Source organism: Osmerus mordax, chromosome 21, assembly GCF_038355195.1.
Source record: "Osmerus mordax isolate fOsmMor3 chromosome 21, fOsmMor3.pri, whole genome shotgun sequence".
Lineage (NCBI taxonomy): Eukaryota > Metazoa > Chordata > Actinopteri > Osmeriformes > Osmeridae > Osmerus > Osmerus mordax.
In genome coordinates, this window is record NC_090070.1 from 11962238 (window position 1) to 11978181 (window position 15944).

At 49.3% G+C, this 15944-nt stretch overlaps 2 protein-coding genes across 2 annotated transcripts; both read left to right on the forward strand.

The window, feature by feature from the left end:
* Positions 1-835: 835 nt before the first annotated feature.
* Positions 836-4165, forward strand: LOC136965392 (myeloid-associated differentiation marker-like protein 2). The gene is made up of 4 exons (XM_067259527.1): positions 836-1282; positions 1870-2410; positions 2670-2877; positions 3428-4165. The coding sequence occupies exons 2-4, from the start codon at positions 2130-2132 to the stop codon at positions 3860-3862; spliced, it is 924 nt and encodes a 307-aa protein (XP_067115628.1). The 5' UTR covers positions 836-1282; positions 1870-2129; the 3' UTR covers positions 3863-4165.
* A 5261-nt stretch (positions 4166-9426) lies between these two features.
* On the forward strand, positions 9427-14041 carry pycr1b (pyrroline-5-carboxylate reductase 1b). The gene is made up of 9 exons (XM_067259289.1): positions 9427-9522; positions 9793-9884; positions 10272-10342; positions 10446-10625; positions 11067-11174; positions 11325-11438; positions 11718-11810; positions 11895-12058; positions 12555-14041. The coding sequence occupies exons 2-9, from the start codon at positions 9818-9820 to the stop codon at positions 12730-12732; spliced, it is 975 nt and encodes a 324-aa protein (XP_067115390.1). The 5' UTR covers positions 9427-9522; positions 9793-9817; the 3' UTR covers positions 12733-14041.
* The last annotated feature ends 1903 nt before the right edge of the window (positions 14042-15944 follow it).

Sequence of the window (15944 nt, forward strand, 5' to 3'; positions counted from 1 at the left end):
TGTAGTTCGGTGACAGCCAGATAATGTAGATCTCCTGATGTGGTGTTTCCCGACATCACCACTAGATGGCGGTAAGTTACTGGCCACAGCGCAGTCGACGAAGTGCCCGTACCAGGGGCGTAGGTTTCGCGTGTGTTTCACTTTTTGAAAACGGCAAAACTGTCTCCCCCACCGACACCACACACTTTTTATTAAGCACATTATATTTAACGGCCCCACCCTCAGTAAAATAAGAAAAGTAAAAAAAAAAAACTGTCCCAACCACATTTGAAAACAAATGTTCGCCCCTGTACTGACGAAGGAAGCACTGGTGCATGATGTTCCATAACGTAGCCTACAATATTGAGAGCAAATCAGCTTTTTCAGCTTTATTTTGTTTGTGCTTTTTATCTATTTAATTTTACCACTGCTGATGTAGAATAAAAAGAGATGCTTGCAATAAAAGCAATTTAGCCATTAGGCCATCAATCCAGATGGCCCTGGTGTACCTCCACATGTTTTTTGTAGAACTTCCATCTCTATATTTAGCGTCTGTTTTGTCATCTCATTCATCCAGGTCTGGAACTGGCCTGCATTCTTAACCCCCCTTTCTCACTCAAACAAGGAGAGGTATGCACACACACACTCTCACACACACACACTCTCTTCCCTCACACCCAGCGAATGGCCCAACCCTGGGATCTAAATAACTTTCATTTTTTCAGAGAGAGGAAAGACAAAGAGTGTGTGGTGACATTTGAGGACTCGGATCCTCCGGGCCACATGGCAGAGAGTCTGGGAACGCTGACACACACACACACTCGCACATGTGTGTGTGACTCAGTGTGGTACAGCAGCACAGCCAGTCAGAACACATCTTCACTAACACCAGAGCAGGACTGGACCGATGACCGATACTAAGGGATACCAGTAACTCTTCTTCCTGTTCTCAGAAACTTTTATCCAAAGGGATTTTAACCTGGGACCTTTCGTTCGGGACTCAAATGCTCCACGACCGAGCTGTACACATGAAGATTATCAACAAATAATCATGGATGTTAACAGATGTGTATCAACGTTAATGGACGTTTTCTCAATCACGAAACACCACAACCGAAACACCACAACCGAAACACACGTCTCTGTCCGCACGCTGCTTCGTAACGGAGCTCCCTTGGCCACAGTTCGATCAGAGTGACGGGACACGTGAGAGGGGACGAGTCCATGTGCTCTGGAATTTAACTCCAAGGTAACGTTCCAACACGTGGAAGGAGAGGACACCGGCTGCTGGAGAGACAGACACGTATGTACAACGTATGTAGCTTGGATACAGAACTACAATATGACCTGTAACTACGATACAGAACTACAATATGACCTGTAACTAGGATACAGAACTACAATGTGACCTGTAACTAGGATACAGAACTACAATGTGACGTGTAACTAGGATACAGAACTACAATGTGACCTGTAACTAGGATACAGAACTACAATATGACCTGTAACTAGGATACAGAACTACAATATGACCTGTAACTAGGATACAGAACTACAATATGACCTGTAACTAGGATACAGAACTACAATGTGACGTGTAACTAGGATACAGAACTACAATATGACCTGTAACTAGGATGCAGAACTACAATATGACCTGTAGCTAGGATACAGAACTACAATATGACCTGTAACTAGGATACAGAACTGCAATATGACCTGTAGGTAGAATACAGAACTACAATATGACCTGTAGCTGAAATATAGAACTACAATATGATTTAATAAGCTAAGATACAGAGAGCATTCCTAGGGAACATCAGCTGCTGCTGGGAAGGGAGTTAGAGATTTGTGCCTCCAAATTGTCATGTCTTGTCTGTGTTTTCCCAGTCTCACACACGCAAGCGGGAAACCCACTCCTACAACAGCATTATGGGATGTGGAAGTGGAGCCCAGAGTGACTGAGAGAGAGTGAGGGCTCTGTGTCAACACAGAACAGCGTCGGCATCCATCTTGGCTCACAGGACTACAGAAAACGGACTACAAATCCCACATTCAGGAAACACAGATTCAGGAAAGACTACAGCTACACCTGTACCCTCTCTTGCACTCTCTCAGCTTCTGACCCCTGACCCCCCCTCCCACCAGCCATGACCCCGCACAGCGGCCCCCACCTCAACAAGGGGGCGCTCTGCTCCCCTCTCGGAGCCGCCCGTCTCTCTCAGCTCGCCCTGGGCTGCGCCGTGGTCGCCATGGTGACGCACAGCGCCGGCTACAGCGGCTCGTACGGCGTGTTCTGCATGGCGGTGTGGTGCTTCTGCTTCGCCGTGACAACGCTGGTGTTCTTCCTGGACGCCACGCGGCTGCACACCTGCCTGCCCGTCTCCTGGGACAACCTGACAGTCGCCTTCGCCGCCCTGGCAACGCTCATGTGAGTGCGCGCGCCGTCCCTCTAAGTGCACCTCTGTTTACTGTTAGTACTGTGTTCTAGTACTAGTCAAGTACTGTCTAACTTTATTCATGTTAACAAATTCTTGTTATCATTTAAAGGGAAAAGGAAATCCAGGTCTGATTGGTTATTCATCCACCCCACCTCCCCCCCTCCCTCCCTCCCTCCCTCCCCCCCACCTCTCCCTCCCTCCCCCCCACCTCTCCCCACCTCTCCCCTCCCTCCCCCCTCCCTCCCCCAGGTATGGGACAGCCTCGGTGGTGTACCCTGTGTTCTTTGTCCGCTCCGAGTGCCCGTACGCCGGCTGCGAGGTCCGGGACTTCCGCATCGCCGTGACGACCTGCTCCATCGCCGGGACGCTGGCGTACGGTGCCGAGGTGGTTCTGTCCAGAGCCCGGCCCGGACACACCGTGGTGGGATACATGGCTACGGTCTCCGGCCTGCTCAAGGTGTGTGTGTGTGTGTGTGAGAGAGAGAGAGAGAGAGAGAGAGAGAGAGAGAGAGAGGTTGTATGTGTGTGAGAGAGAGAGAGAGAGAGGTTGTATGTGTGTGAGAGAGAGAGACAGAGAGAGAGAGGTTGTATGTGTGTGAGAGGTTGCGTGTGTGTGTGTGTGTGTGTGTGTGTGTGTGTGTGTGTGTGTGTGTGTGTGTGTGTGAGAGAGAGAGAGGTTGTATGTGTGTGAGAGGTTGCATGTGTGTGTGTGAGAGAGAGAGAGAGAGAGGTTGTATGTGTGTGAGAGGTTGCGTGTGTGTGTGTATGTGTGTGTGTGTGAGAGAGAGAGAGAGAGAGAGAGAGAGAGAGAGAGAGAGAGAGAGAGAGAGAGAGAGAGAGGTTGTATGTGTGTGAGAGGTTGCATGTGTGTGTGTGTGAGAGGTTGCATGTGTGTGTGTGAGACAGAGAGAGAGGTTGCGTGTGTGTGAGAGGTTGTGTGTGTGTGTGTGTGAGAGAGGTTGTGTGTGTGTGTTCAGGCTGTCTCTAACCCTCCCTCCTCTGTCCAGGTGGTCCAGGGCTTCGTGGCGTGCATCATCTTCGGCGCCCTCGCCAACGGCAGCGAGTACTCCCGCCACGCCGCCACCGTCTACTGCGTGGCCGTGTACGCCGCCTGCTTTGCCCTCACCACGCTGGTGGTGGTCCTCACTGTGTCCGGGCGTACCGGCGCCGTGCGCTGCCTGCCATTCGAGCGTCTGGTGGTGGCCTACACCCTCCTGGCCGTCCTGCTCTACCTCAGCGCCTCCGTGGTGTGGGCGGTGTTCTGCTTCGACAGGAAGTACGGTTCTCCGGAGCGGCCGGCGTGGTGCCCGCGGGGCCGCTGCGCTTGGGACAGCCAGGTGGTGGTGGCGGCGTTCAGCTACGTCAACCTGCTGCTCTACCTGACTGACCTCGCCTACTCCCAAAGGACACACCTCATGCTCACACACTCACCCCGCGTCTAGAGCCAGACCACCTGGGAACGGAACGGAATGGAAAACAATAGAATAGAATGGAACGGAACGGAAGATTGAAACGGAATGTCTGATGACAGAAGAGACTGAAAAGGAATTCTAAGGGACGGAATGAAGGAGAATGGAACTGATATGCAGAGAACAAGAGTTGAACAGAACTCTGTAACAACACACTCCGACGCAACAGGACAGAAATGGAGTATCAACAGAAGCATGTGGTTTGCCTCTAGTTGGTCGTGTACGTGTGTGTAGTCTCATTTCAGGGGGCATGAATAAATAGCCAGTGTGGGTTGACTGCAGTGTTGTTCCAGGGTATGGCATGTGCAGCATGTCTGAGGAGTCCCGGCTGAGGGAGCGTGCATCAGCAGGCCAACCCTGGACTCTGACACTCTACCCCACAATCTGACCCCTCCTGGGGTCTGTCTGGGGAAATAGGAGTGTGTGTGTGTGTGTGTGTGTGTGACTAGCCAGCCACGCCCAAAACAGGCATCTCTGGTATCTTCTGCTAGATGAACCCACACACACCCATCACCCCTGACCCACCCTCCACACACACACACACACACACATTCTCACACATTCTCACAGTGTTAAGAGCTGACTCTTCTTCCAGTTCCAGAGCTCCAGACTACCACCCCTACCATCCTCACCCTCCCCCCCCCACCCCCCCCACTCTGACTGGGGTAGATGGGAGGAGAGAGTGGCCCCTCTGGATGCCAGCTGGTTGGAGCTCATTCCAGATTCCTGGGTTATTCTGGTATTTCTGGCAGCTCTGGACATTCCCTATCCAACTCTTTCTCTCCCTCACACACACACACACACAGAGATGCACCCACACACAGACGCACACACACACAGACACACACAGACGCACACACACAGACACACATACACACGCACACACACCTTCTCAGCCTCTCACCTGAATACTTTGTATTCACTCTTTGATGGAGGGATGTGGAGGAGTGAACAGTGTGTGTGTGTGTGTTTGTGTGTTTGTGTGTGTGTGTGTGTGTGTGTGCGTGTGTGTGGATGTGTGGTCAGGAGAGAAGTTGCACCTGCTATGTGAGCCTGTGGGATTCCATCCTCAAAAGACGTATACTGTCATAAATAGCGCCATCTAGTGTTAAATATAAGAAGGCTTTTTGCTGTTCGTCACGCAGAACACACCAGACTGACCAAAGTGTGTGTTTTCTGATTTACTGAATATATTGTAGACCTGAGGGAGTGTTGTATGTGTGTGTGACTACCTCCTACATCATCTACACACACACACTCTCTCAAACACACACACACACACACACACAAACACCCCCTCTCACACATCTTGTCTCTCACACACACACACACACACACACTCCCCCCCCTCCTCCACTGTGTCCTGGTCCCAGTGAACAGCTGAGACAAGCGTCCATCACAGCCGTCCGATCTTGACTCTCCTGCTCGCGGCGGCGGAGGTGGACAGATGAGGACTGGCTTCTTGTCAGGATCAATCTGCCGCGGCTCCAGGGAACACATCTGTGACGTCACCCTGCCTGCCGACTGGCAGTCTATATCTGCTCCCTCTCGCAGCACTCGTCATCGGGCGTGAGTGTGTGTGTGTTTGTGTGTGAGAGTGTGTGTGAGAGAGTGATTGTGTGTGTGAGAGAGAGAGAGAGTGTGTTTGTGTGTGTGTGTGAGAGTGTGTGTGTGAGAGCGAGCGAGAGAGTTAGATTGTGTGTGTGTGTGTGTGTGTGTGAGAGAGAGAAAGAGAGAGAGTGTGTTTGTGTGTGTGAGAGTGTGTGAGAGCGAGAGAGATAGATTGTGTGTGTGTGAGAGAGTATGATAGAGAGAGACTGTGTGTGAAAGAGAGAGAGATAAAGAAAAAAAGAAAGAAAGAAAGAAAGAATACATTAAGCTGTCAGGTTTTGGTTTATCAGAGAATACTGGTCCTTTTCAAGACCGTCACTGAAGTGTAGCGGCGCGTGGGCTGTGTCTAAATTAGCGTGACGGTCAAGAAGCACACCAATAACAATTAATGTGCTATTAAGGACTGTCTGAAAACAAATTGTCATTGATGTAAGTAATTAAGGAACCTTTAAAACAGCAACGTAACAATCTGGATGTCGGTTTTACATGACGAAAAGTAGTCATAACACTCAGTCAGTAAACATATCGAGACTGTAGCTCGATGTCTCTCGATATGAGACGAAAAAACTGTTGGTATTCCAGGAGCGTGCAGACAGACCTGTAGACAGCGCGCAAACTCGCTTTCCTAATGCCCGCGGCGCACCAGGCAGCATGAAGCGGAGTTCATTTAATTACTTGCGAGGACACAACCCGGGGAAGTTGTCGTTAACGCACAGTTAACGTCTGAATGAAAAGTAGTTTATGGCTGTCACGACCCCGTTGTCCTGTTATTGTATAGTACATTTTAATCTGGCGGCCACCGCGCAATTTCTCTGCGCGTTGAGGGGCAGCGAGGATGGGGTGAGGATGATGTACAGTTCACAGAGTACCTTGTATGCCTCCAGTCCTCCCTTTTCTCCTCCCTATCTGAGCATTTTCTCTTTAATATTCGGCATAGGAGAGACAGATGAACGCCTCGAAGTGGAATTGTCTGTCTGTCAGTGGTATTAGCTGTGTACTTCTTTCCCTGGCCAGACATTGCAGCCTAATCAGAGCGACACAGATCGGCTTCCACGGTTCGCCTAGGCACCCCCCGCCCTCCCTACACCCCGCTCCCCTCCCTCCCCCCCTCCCCCACAGAAGACTGAGGCATGTACTCTGGGTATTTTTAATAAATCTCTTGGGAAGGTTTTTTCTTTTTTCAAAAAGAGAGTGATTTGAGTGTTGTCACGGCCTGGCACACACACACACACACGGTGATAGATAGCGGTAAGAAGTCAGCCAGTGGCAAATTGACTTGTGTGAGAGAAACAAGCAGAGACAGAACTGAGGATGATAATAACAAAGTAGAAGTTTTTACCGTTAGTTCAAGATTAGGTTTTAACGGACAAAAAAAACTGTTTTAATGGTTTTGCCACACACTCACTTATATTCACATTTCCTTGGCAAAAATAACATCCATCCAACTGTCACTTTCTGTCTGAAAATGTCCTTCAAGTTCGATCAATTTTTTACCAGGACCATAAAACCCCTGTTTCGAACTTGCGGTGGAGGGTGAGGGCGGTGGGGGCAGGGTGGGGGGGGGGGGGGGGGGGGGGGGGAGTAGAGAGGGGCAGGGGTAGAGGGTAAGGGCGTTGGGTATAGAGGGGGATGGGCGTCTCCACCTTGACAGAATATGTGTGCGTATTTTAGGCTACCAGTTATCACCAGGTTCCTGCAGGGGTCTATGTTTCCCAGGGGCCAGGAGGGGGCCCTCCTTGGGGGCCAGCTGACTGGGGTGTCAGGGGCTATCTCAGGGCCCCCTCTAACAGGGCCCCCTCTAACAGGGCCCCCTCTAACAGGAGAGGAACAGCTGGTCTCTGAGGAACGCAACCCGGTGGTGATGAGGTGTATATATAGATGTGGAGGTTTGCTGGCTATGTAGTAAGCCTCACTAGGGAGGGACAGACAGACAGTGCAAGGATTAGTCTAATTTTGGTAGCTGTCAAATTAAATAGACAAGAACTACCTGGGGAAACAGGAAGTTGACTTCACTTCCTGCGATTTGTTTTGTGAATCGGGCCTGTGTGGAATTGGGAAACCTTACCTGATTTGCAAGTCTGTCACATCAGCCTAATGCCCTCAGATAGGACCAGCGATGTGTTATTCATGTCTTTTTTTTTTTTTTTTTTTTTTTTACATTTATGTATTTCTCTAGTGTGACTGCATTTGATTTAATGGTCCCTGTGGTTTCTGTTCATTTCCTTGTGTGCAAATCTTGTAAATAAAATAAATAAAAAGTAAAGCGTTGTGTAATTTACAGAATGGCTCATCCTCATTAATTAGTTCACATTCAAATTCATTGTTGGAGGAACTGTCCTTTATCTGACAAGACAATGTTTTGCGGATGCAACACTTTTATTCATTAATAGGCTACACTGTGTGTGTATGTGTGTTGTTGTGTTTAACTGAGTTGTTTTCGAGTTGTTTCTTAAAGAACAATGAAGTAATTTGGATTAAACAGATTATTATCTCTATTTGATGAACAGAGACCACTAACCAACACACAGACTGACACACAGTTGTGTGAATGTTCCCAGAATGTTACGGTCTCCTCGTGTTGTTAAGAATCTCTTGACTGAGTCGGCGAGTCATGCTGGCTATCAGACATTCCTCTGCTCTGACATTCTGACATGTGGAATGAGCACCAATGGAATTCAACAGTGTGTGTGTGCGCGCGCGTGTCTACCTCCAGGGGTCGGTAAAGAGTCTTTCTGTACATCCAACTGTCAGTCTCGTTTCAGGGATTATGTGATGTCTGTCTGCTTACATACCGCAATTGTGTCTGTCTGAGTTCATGCTAGTTTGTCTGTCATTCAATACACAACTCAACATTCAGCAACTTTTAATGTTGGTACAACTGTCAGGTAACTATTATGTGACTGTGACCATGTTGCTATTAGAAAGGAGGGAACTTTAAATCCATTATGGTCTCATTTGAAAAGAGGGGGCGTTTTTTTGTTGACCGATTCTCCCAAAATAAACATAACCTAGATTTGTGAGGTTGTAACGGTCTCTCTCTCTCTCCCTGTCTGGTAGCTCTCAGGTGTGGTGCGTTTCTGTCTGATGACGTGAGCGTGTCCAACAAGGCTCCTCGTTATCCAATCAGAGGAGCTCATCACACTGTATTTAAGTGTCAGTTTGTGTTATGTGGGTTGGTAACTTTGTTTGAGCAAAAAGTGCAAGCTTTCTATATTGAGTTATATTGAGTATTGTATAGTGAATATTGAGAGAACCGTAAAAGCTTTGTTTGTTACTTGTATTCTGGTCCCACCTAGACGTCTGTGGAGTAGGGCTAGGTAAGACACCCTGGGGTTTACATTCACCCGTAGGTAACTCTGTTAAATACACCAGGTTAGAAGCTAGCGGCTGTCACCCTGTGTATTGTAGCAGTGAGGTAAGTTGTAGTTTAGTTGGTGTCAGGCAGGAGTAGAGGGGTAGGGAAGCTTAGGGCCCCTTTGTATTACTTCTTTGATTTGACAGACCGCTGGCACTGCCCTACTCCTGCCTCTTTGCCGTTTGTTCTCCCTCCCCCATTGTTGTTTTGTCTGTGTGTGTATACTTATTAAAACCGTGTGAAAGGCATTTTTGGTTTTGGCAAACACTTTTATTGGCGCTACCCTCCTGCTTCCTTCACCGCTGTGCGGCCTTGGGCCGTTGCGTGATCCTTCTCTCCCGAGCCATTGGAGGGGCCGTAACAGAGGTACAAGTGCATTGGACCAGACCTATATTATCACGCCGAAGGCTCCCTTTTTACAATAGGGCGTGAGGATCTTCAAAACCCGCCCAAAAGTCATATGTGGATGCTGATTGGTCACGAGGGACGACTGTGTGTACGCTCATTGGTCCATCTGCACACACGTCCTAATAGGGGGGAACACGTGGGCGTTCACTAAAGGGGAAGCCACGTTGACACGAAAAAGTAGTATTTCGTGTCATCCTAAAACCGGGGAAACGGGTCGTGTTTACACCTGTCGCCGCAGGGATTTTTCTAGAAGTCTAAGGCAAGTTAGAGCGCCAATGTAAGACCTGACTTAAGGAGCGCAGTTGCATATTTCATTCTTGTTCCTATGGCAAGAGAAGCTATCTATTGTTAGCTCACTAGCTAAAGAGCACAGACCATAGACAAAATAGTGTGACACGTTAGCTTGCTAATAATGTAACTTGCTACAAATGGATGTAGCTGACCTTAGCATTAGCCTAGCGATGTCCTGTTTGTCACCCTACTATGCGTATTGTTTTAACGTTGATAGACCATATTCTGTGATTTGCAGGGAAACGACCCGCGTCACCTGAAAGATGAGCGTCGGTTTCATTGGAGCTGGCCAGCTGGCTCACGCTCTGGTTAAAGGCTTCGCTGCTGCCGGTAAGATACCGGTTCACCTTGACCGTTTAAGAGACTCGGTGACATGAGCAACGTCATACCACAGTGACACTGTAATGTCACTCAAGGCAGGATTGTCAGCTAGTCATATCTCGTATGTGTGTTTATGATTGTGTGCGTTTGTTTAAACTTGAGAACTAGGACATGAAGTATGCTCAAACTCTATCTCTCTCTGTCTCTCACTCTCACTCTTTCTTCTTGTTGACTTCACTTTCCATGCCCTACATCTTATATCAAACTCTCCCCTTTCCACCTCCCCCCTCTCTCCTCCCCCTTTCTCCTCCCCCTTCTCTCTTCTCCCCCCTCTCTCCTCTCCTCTCCTCCCCCCTCTCACCTCCCCCCTCTCTCCTCTCTCCTCCCCCCCACCAGGAGTAATAGCCACCCAGAGGATAACAGCCAGCTCCCCAGACACCGACCTGCCCACTGTCTCTGGTCTCAGGGTAGGTAAACACACCAGGCCAGACCTCGGAGCCGCGTGCGTGTGCGCGTGTGTGAGAACTTGAGAGTTCTGTCTCCAACCTCCCGTCTCCGCCTCCCTTCTAGAAAATGGGGGTGAACCTGACCACCAGCAACAAGGAGGCGGTGAACAGGAGCGACGTGCTGTTCCTGGCGGTCAAGCCTCACATCATCCCCTTCGTCCTGGACGAGATCGGCCCCGACATCGAGGACCGCCACCTCATCGTGTCCTGTGCCGCCGGCGTCACCATCAGCTCCATAGAGAAGGTCTGCTCTGACTCTGCCCTCTGACTCTGCTCTGACTCTTGACCTCTGACTACAATGACTCTGGCCTCTGACTACAATGACTCTGTTCTCTGACTCTACAATGACTGGCCTCTGACTCAAATCTGACTCTGGCCTCTGACTCTGACCTCTGACTACACTGACTGGCCTCTGACTCTGGCCTCTGACTCTGGCCTCTGACTCTGGCCACTGACTCTGGCCTCTGACTCTACAATGACTCTAGCCTCTGACTTTACAATGACTGTCCTCTGACTCTACAATGACTCTGTTCTCTGACTCTACAATGACTCTGACCTCTGACTCTGACCTCTGACTCTACACTGACTCTGGCCTCTGACTCTACACTGACTCTACACTGACTCTGGCCTCTGACTCTACACTGACTCTGTATACTGACTCCACTGCCTTTCCTCTGTTGTACAGAAGCTGCTGCAGTACCGGACGGCCCCCAAGGTGATGAGGTGCATGACCAACACCCCTGTGGTGGTGAGGGAGGGGGCCACCGTCTACGCCACCGGGACACACGCCGAGGTGAGGTGAGGGGGGGGAGGGAGGGAGGGAAAAAAGGAAGGAAGGAAAAGGAGTGTAAAAAAGGATTGATAGACAAATGAAAGTACCAATAACTAATCTGGCTCCTGTTTACCTATCTCCTATCACTCCCCCCCCCCTCCCCCCCCCTAGCTGGAGGATGGCAGGCTGCTGGAGCAGCTGATGAGCAGTGTGGGGTTCTGTACTGAGGTGGAGGAGGACCTCATCGACGCCGTCACCGGCCTCAGCGGCAGCGGGCCCGCATACGTGAGTCACACGGTCACACACGCACACTCACACACACACACACACACACACGGTCACTCACACACACACACAGGGTCACACACACACGGTCACTCACACACACACACACGGTCACTCACACACACACACACGGTCACTCACACACACACACACACGGTCACTCACATACACACACAGGCTCACTAGTGCGTTGAACCACACAAAAGTGCTATGAGGCATGTTTACTGTTCAATTGACAACCTCCATCATTGCTTAAAGGAAGTGTGTGTGTGTGTTCAGGCCTTCACAGCGCTGGAAGCCCTGGCAGATGGAGGCGTGAAGATGGGGTTGCCAAGGAGACTGGCTGTCCGGCTTGGAGCCCAGGCTCTACTGGTCAGTATTGTAGACGCACATATACACGCACACGTTGACTAACACACCAACTAATATATATTTCCTTCCTACTTCCCCCCCCAGGGAGCAGCTAAGATGCAGCTGGACTCGGAGCAGCACCCAGGCCAGCTGAAGGACAACGTGTGCTCTCCAGGGGGCGCCACCATCCACGCGCTGCACTTCCTGGAAAGCGGAGGGTTCCGCTCCCTGCTCATCAACGCCGTGGAGGCCTCCTGCATACGCACGCGGTGAGCACGCTCACACACACACACACACACACACACACACACACACACACACACACACGCTCACACACACACGCACACACAGGTACACATGCACACACACACATACACACACACACACACAGGTACACAGACACACACACACACACAGGTACACATGCACACACAGGTACACACACACAGGTACACATGCACACACACGTTTGGACACTTAACACACTCCCCATGCTAACCTGCCTCGTCCTTCCCCAACTGCTTTCCAACCCCCTCATCAACCCCAACCCTTCCTACCTCCTGCCGCCTCCCCTCCCTTCTCTCCCTCCCTCCCTTCCCTCCCTTCTCTCCTTTCCCTCCCTCCTCTCCCTCCCTCCTTTCCCTCCCTCCCTTCTCTCCCTCCCTCCTCTCCCTCCTTTCCTCCCTCCCTCCCCTCCCTCCGTCCCTCCCCTCCCTCTCTACTCCCTCTCTCCTCCCTCCCTCTCTCCTCCTCATCCTCCTCCAGGGAGCTCCAGTTCCTAGCGGACCAGGAGCGCATCTCCCCTGCAGCCATAAAGAAGACCACCCTGAACAAGGTGCTGCAGCAGCCAGGCGTGTCCGTGACCGGCGGCGGGGCCGCCAACGGCAAGCCTGGCCTTAACCTGCTCAACAGCCGCAACGGCGTGAAGAAGAAGAAGAACTGATGGAGCCCCGGGTTGATCGCATCGCAAGTTTGGACTTAGCGCTGTGTGACTGCATGAGTGGAGACACACACATCAGGAGTTCAGACTGTGTGTAGACTACTGCCCGTACACACAGAGATTTGCCTTACGTTGACTGGATTTGTTGCCGTCCACACACACACACACTCTGACACACACACACACTCTCAGACACACACACACACTTTCAGACACACACACTTTCCTATCATCTTTCTATCTTCCTAAACCTTTCTTCTGGAGCTGGTCCCTAGCCCTCTCTCTCTCTCCATCTCCCTCTCTCCATCTGTCTCTCTCCCCATCTGTCTCTCTCTCTCTCCCTTCCCCTCTCTCTCTCCCCATCTCCCTCTCTCTTTCTCTCCCATCTCTCTCTGTCTGTCTCCCCCCCATCTTATCTTGGATATCTCTGCTGTATGTTGAGATCGGTGTCTCTCTTATTTGATCATGACAATGGCCGTCATGAGCCATATAAGGGCATACGCTTCCTCAATGTCACCAGATGGTAACCTGGGGCAACGTCATGTTTTGTTGTTGTTTGTTCCCAAGTGAAACTCCCCTTTTTAATGACACCAAATCATGAGAACAAACCCTTTTTTTTTTTTTTTTTTTACCTTTTGTGAATTTGCATTTTTGTTCTGTGTAATCTGTGACTCAGTGTCAGCAACAGTTTTGTTACTTGATGAGTTAATTTACATATTTCTGTGGTCCCTTTTTAGGGATTGTTTTCTTGCAAGTCTGGTGCGTGGCGAAGGGGAGCTCTGCTCTTTGTTTACATGCTGACCTTTGACCTTTTGATCCTGTGACCCCAGAAAGTGTTTCCCCCAGGGTCATGCTCTAGGTAAATTCAGAGTTCCCCCACCTCTCCTGTGCCTGGTTTCTCTCAGGTCTCTCATTGGCTGAGTTTCAGAGCTGCTTCTCGTTCCTCTGGAAACGTCATTGGAGGTGATCCAGTGGGAGGGGCTTGGGATGTCCTTCTCCAATAGGCTTTGAGGATGTCCCCCAGACAGAAACATCTATTTCAACTTCATGTTGTTCCTTAGGTGCTGATAAAAAAGAAACACAACTTAATATTTAAAGGGTTAATTTGTTAAAGTAAAAGACTGAAATATAATTTATTTTTTGATCAAAGGCTCTGTCCAAGGTGTGTGTGTTTTGTACAATACTTGGTTATGTTCTTGTAGTCCAACTATGTTACATGGAGACTGTGAATGAATCGTTCTGTTACTTCTTCATGTTGTCAATCAAGCAGTGGAATAGCCTATAACTCAATAAACATGCCAATGAAGTTCAATGTTTACTCCAATATTAGTTTTAGGGAAACTTTTAAAGGTTTACAGGAACCATTCTTACCCAAATATGTGCTCACTCTTAGCCTAATCCTGAAAGCGGTTTTCACTTTATTTTATCTCCAACATGTAGTCTAAGCCTACGCTATGCCGTTTCCCTCCTCTCTTTGAGACTGGTTAATGATGCGTAACTGGACGATATGTAAACACATCACTGACACTTTGCAATCGTGCCCTAATTCACGTTAGATCAGAAAGGCCAACGGTCGGACGGTTACGTTATAAGTGAATTCGAGGACGTCGGCAAAAACGCGTAGCAACGATCAACGTTCTAAAACGGAATGGTGACCATGGAGGAAAGGGCTCATGTGTCACGCCACCTCGCGCCCTCCCGAGGACTCAAAATAGACATTCCTAACGTTGTTTTCTTCCGCTGGAGTTGGAGATGGCATCTCACTGGGTTCAGCGGCAGAAGAAGACACCTGTGCATCTATACTGACGGCCATGACCTGCGCGGTCACAATAGTCAACATTAGTCAGTATTACATCTAGGCATCTACCCTGAGATTCTTGATGGGAAATAATAATTTGTTTATATATAATGCCTTAAGTTTTTTATATATGTTTTGCTTTTTTACAATGGGCTACATGCGAGTGATTGGTTCAAACATGTCTTATTTTATGTATAAGGCCTGTTCTCGTTGAGAACTCGAGAGTTTACATTTTATTAGGTTTAAGCAGCGACAGTTTGTCCTCAGCTATGTCGCCTGTGTTTTCTCATCTCAGGTGAACAATGACTAACAGCCGTGGGATTATCTCATTCATTGCCGTTCAATGTGTCCCTCGATTACATTTTGCGTCTCTAGCTTCACTCGGTGTGCCCCTGCCCGGTTTATTTGGACGCAGGGTGGATTTTCCAGGCCGGTTAAGCGCTCTTGAAGTGTGTCGGTAATCCGTCTTTTATTCCAAAGGTTATTCACCGCTTGCTCCCACTGCTGTCCGTTAAGATAAGTCTCTCCTCGAGAGGATGCTATTTGCCTCTCATTATTTGCTTGTGCCCTCGTGGCTTTGAGCGCATCTCTCCTGCCAAAGTGGCGGCAGTGCATTCGGTTTGTCAATCACCTTGACAACCACGGGTGTAGAGAGGGGAAACTCAGTTCAATGGCAGTTAATCCTGCAACGTCCCCCCACCCCTTCTCTCGCTTTCTGCTTGTGTGTGTGTGTGTGTGTGCGCGTGTGCCTTCCGCAAAAGGTGGACACAAAGTTACTCAGTGACTGATAACTATCTTAGGCTAGACGACTGTATGGACTAGGCCTAGTGCTAGCTAATAACGACCAAAGGAATGTGAATCCGCAACAATTGACTCCCTATTTGATCACCGTGTTTCTAAAGCGCTCCCAGCGGATGTTTTCATGGCATGTCTAATCTATGTTTTTGTAGTCTCTAACACCTGCTACTTTGTAGAAGGATGGCATATAAACTATGTTGGACTAGGAAGACTCGAGTAGAGTCGAAGTAGGCCATAGTTTACCCTTGACTTCCTCGTGTTGAACCGAGGCATAGCCTGCCATTTGAAAGAGCAGTAGAATGTCCTGTTGTTGTTGCAGGCTAAATGGATTAACCTACAACCTGTCTAACGTCATCAATCATGGCCCTTTAAATGCGTGTTGCGTGGATCCTTCATGAATGAAACCACGTGATTAAACATCATCTGACGTCTCGCTCCTCGAGCACAAGTGAGGCGAGAGTGGAAGAGGACCAACCAAGAATGCCATTAGAGTATAAACCGGCGGACGCTGACAACAAAAGCCCATAAATTACGAATAACGGACCCTTTACCGGGTTTGTGGACGTGTAGCCTGTTCCAGGCTTTATCTTTCAATTCAGGTGAGTAAAAATGACAAAGT

Excerpts from the sequence above, each read along its gene's own strand:
- LOC136965392 (XM_067259527.1), top strand. The coding sequence starts at position 2,130 with ATGACCCCGCACAGCGGCCCCCACCTCAACAAGGGGGCGCTCTGCTCC. Across the intron at positions 2,411-2,669 it reads GCCGCCCTGGCAACGCTCAT|GTATGGGACAGCCTCGGTGG; the intron begins GTGAGTGCGCGC and ends TCCCTCCCCCAG. Across the intron at positions 2,878-3,427 it reads CGGTCTCCGGCCTGCTCAAG|GTGGTCCAGGGCTTCGTGGC; the intron begins GTGTGTGTGTGT and ends TCCTCTGTCCAG.
- pycr1b (XM_067259289.1), top strand. The coding sequence starts at position 9,818 with ATGAGCGTCGGTTTCATTGGAGCTGGCCAGCTGGCTCACGCTCTGGTT. Across the intron at positions 9,885-10,271 it reads TAAAGGCTTCGCTGCTGCCG|GAGTAATAGCCACCCAGAGG; the intron begins GTAAGATACCGG and ends CCCCCCCACCAG. Across the intron at positions 11,175-11,324 it reads CCACCGGGACACACGCCGAG|CTGGAGGATGGCAGGCTGCT; the intron begins GTGAGGTGAGGG and ends CCCCCCCCCTAG.